Source organism: Protobothrops mucrosquamatus, unplaced genomic scaffold, assembly GCF_001527695.2.
Source record: "Protobothrops mucrosquamatus isolate PMUCROS unplaced genomic scaffold, P.Mucros_1.0 scaffold1415, whole genome shotgun sequence".
NCBI classification, from domain to species: domain Eukaryota; kingdom Metazoa; phylum Chordata; class Lepidosauria; order Squamata; family Viperidae; genus Protobothrops; species Protobothrops mucrosquamatus.
Genome location: NW_015387600.1, coordinates 141,941 through 145,235, shown reverse-complemented (window position 1 = coordinate 145,235; position 3,295 = coordinate 141,941). Strand labels below are relative to the sequence as shown.

The window sequence follows — 3,295 nt, the reverse complement described above, 5'->3', positions numbered from 1 at the left end:
GCATACCGCCTTGCTTCATCCATTGCAAATAACAAATGCACTTGATGTATCACCATTGTCCTGAATTTCCTTGGTAGAGGAGTGAATCAACTTTACAATTTCCCTCAGAAACTTTACATAAAAACCCAGCTTTGAGCCAAATTTGGGGTTTGTACAAAAGTTGCAATTAAAATTTTTGCATAGTTCTCATGTGCAAAGTAAAAAACAAAAAGCAATGGAGGTAGAGTGGCTTCAGCGTTCTGGAGTGTACAACAATGGGGGAAAAGTCATAATGAATGACAGAACAGTACTCCCAAACAGAGAAAGCTTTTAATTTACTGCACAGGATGGTTATGGACAGTCCATCTAACTCTTTTTTTCCCTCAAAAAGTCAAATCCTATTCTGCTTAGTAAATTATCACTAATAATCATGTTATATTGCAATCTCTTAGTACCTATGCTATGCTCTATAGCAGCTTTCCCCCAAATGATGTTGTCTAGTATTAGATTCCAAAATTTAAGTCAACATGGCCACTAGAATAAAAGATGAAGAAGGATGGTACATTGCTGTGCAAACACATTATTCGATACAATAGTAGGGAAAGCTGCTACAGTTTATGTTGTTCTCTCAAATTATTACATAAGCAGAAAAATCTTAACATACACAACCAAGAGCGAATAAAAAAATTAAAGCAAGGCAATATTGTTTTATTAATTCATGCTTCAAAAGGTTGTAACATGTGTATTACATTACCTATGCAAAGGATAAATTTTCTTAGTTTACTGAAAATGTTTGATACATTTCCATGAAATTCAATGTTACTGATACTTAATTTGGGAGGGTTTTTTCTTAAAAGAGTTGAATTCAGACTCAGTTACATATGGCAAATGAATACAATATTTTTATGTCTTCATCAGTACAACTGTTGCTTTGTTTCCCTGATCTTGCAGGAAAAATATTCATTAAAAAATTGAATATACATCAGCCTAATCAAACGGATGCCACATATGAAACAAATATCAGAATCATGAGATAACTACACTAGTGAATTGCAATGTACAGTACCATACATTTCTAAGTGTGCTATTAGTAAGTAAGTAGTAAATGTTTCTGTGAATACCCTCTCTTTGGCTATTCCTATAGTCATTAGTTTTTAAGAATTAAAGACAGAATCCTTTTTTTCCTCAGGTCATCTTATTTTTCTAAATCTATCTAATAAAGTAAGAAACAGTAAGCAAAAACCTTTTTTAAAAAGCTTTAGATACCTTACAAGATTAATATCAAAGTCATGCCCTGATGTTTTTCTAATGTTCCAATTATTTATCAATCAACTTTATATAATCACTTCTCATTTAGATTCTATATTTTAGAGATCCCAAAAATTCAAATTCTGAATGATATTTAGCTGCTTACCCAAATCAGAAATAAAACAGTTATCTTAGCTGAACTCTTTTTAACCTGCAAATGAGATCACGTGTAACTCCATGACAAAAAATTACAGATAGTTCTAAATATAAAAATAAAGGAAATATGTATTATAGCAATTACCTTCTGTAAGTATCTCTCCCACACCCACAATACATGTATACATCACAATCACACTTTCTTCCTGCACGGATAGCAAATATACAATATTTTTGTTCTACATGAAGCCTTATAGTGACAAACTATCTTCCATAAACAGGCTAAATATTATTAGCACAGCTTTGCTGTTTCATTTAATATATTTATTTCAGTTAGTAATTACAATCAAAGACCATTAGCACAGATACTTTTTAATAAAAACAATACTGGGGAGTACTATTTGGACTAAATATCCTATGACAGGTTGGATGCTATAAAGAATGAGTCAACAGACTAAGCTTCCCAGGCTGAAGGGGGCAATGAGACGGTAACTCTGAAAAAGAGATTTTATTTAAAAGTTTGCTTCTCTCAAAGAATAACAGAGCTGGAAGGTCCAGCCTGCTCAAGCAGGAGACCCTATACCATTCTAGATAACTGACTGTCCAATCTCTTCTTAAAAGCTTCCAGTGATGGAGCATCCACAACTTCTGAATGCAAGCCTTTCTACTGCTTAGTTGTTTTCACTGTTAATAAAATTCCTCCTTAGTTCTAGATTAGTTGATTAGTTTATATTATTTCTTGTCCTGCCTTCTGGTGCTTTGGAAAAATAACTTGATCCCCTCTTCTTTGTAGTAGCCCCTCACATATTGGAATACTGCTAACATGTCACCCCTAGGCCTTCTTTTCTCTAGACTGGCCATACCCAATTCCCACAAATGTCTGCCATATGTTTTAGCCTCCAGCCCCCTAATCATCTTTGTTTACCATCTATTAAGATCAGATGGCCCCATTAGCTGGTTTGGTTTATAGAGCAGTGGCCAAGAGCAGAGCCTTCTCAGAGGCAGCACCCCAATTATAGAATTTTCTCCAAAGGAAAATATGGACAGTGCATGCCTTGCCCCTTTAGAGGCAACTCCAAACACACTGTTCTGCCAGGCATATGTAAAATAACAACACATTTCATGGTCAAACAGCACTAATTAAATTACTATTTTTCTTTCTTAAAATACACATTTTTAATATTGTTTTAAGCAGTGCTGGCAATGCTTTATGATAGCTGTATTTGACAGTTTTCTTGTAAACCACCCTGGATTTCTCCGAAACATTTAATTTCGAATCAGACGTTGATTTAATAAATTGGGCTGAGGAAACAAATGTTTAAACACATCTAAATCCCACAGACCTACTGCCTCCTAGGTGCATACTGCAGAGAAAACAAGACATTCCGTTTCTCGCCAGCATAGCCACAGAATGATGGGAACCGTGGTCTATGAAACCCAGAGGACATTAGTTTGGGTAAGGCTGGATTAAATTATAAAAGAGCAGATGAGAGGAAGTAGAAGCGAGAAACACTTTCGTTTCCGACAAAATAATTAAGAAGAGGGGGGATTGACTCGGCCTTCTAATTTCAACTCACGCCAATTCCTCTCATCTTCTCATTCAATCCAATACATTCTATTATCGGCTGGATTGTAGGGAGAGGAGGAGGCAAGAATAGGCCACGAAGCCAATCTGCGAATTTGCTCTCTCGCCTGCCTGCGCACCACCTCCCCGACGCGGCACGCGGCTCCAAGCCATCTCCCCAAAAATCCTTTGCAGATGATTACATATATTTCTTTCGGGCCTCCCGCTTTCCTGGGAACCGCAACGCGACTAACTCGACCCCCCCAAACGGCCTCACCTTCCCACTGGCCTTCTGCGAACCGCCTGGCGTCTTGTCCGCCATCTTGCTTCTCTCCCCCGCTCAAAGCC

The 3,295-nt window shown here is 37.1% G+C and overlaps 1 protein-coding gene across 1 annotated transcript in view; it reads right to left on the bottom strand.

Annotated features, from left to right (window-relative positions):
• U2SURP (U2 snRNP associated SURP domain containing) overlaps nucleotides 1–3,295 on the bottom strand; it is a 41,053-nt gene extending 37,758 nt beyond the window's left edge. The window contains exon 1 of the mRNA XM_015821878.1: nucleotides 3,225–3,295. Coding sequence (XP_015677364.1) covers nucleotides 3,225–3,269 — 45 coding nt within the window. The 5' untranslated portion in view covers nucleotides 3,270–3,295. The remainder of the gene's footprint in view (nucleotides 1–3,224) is intronic.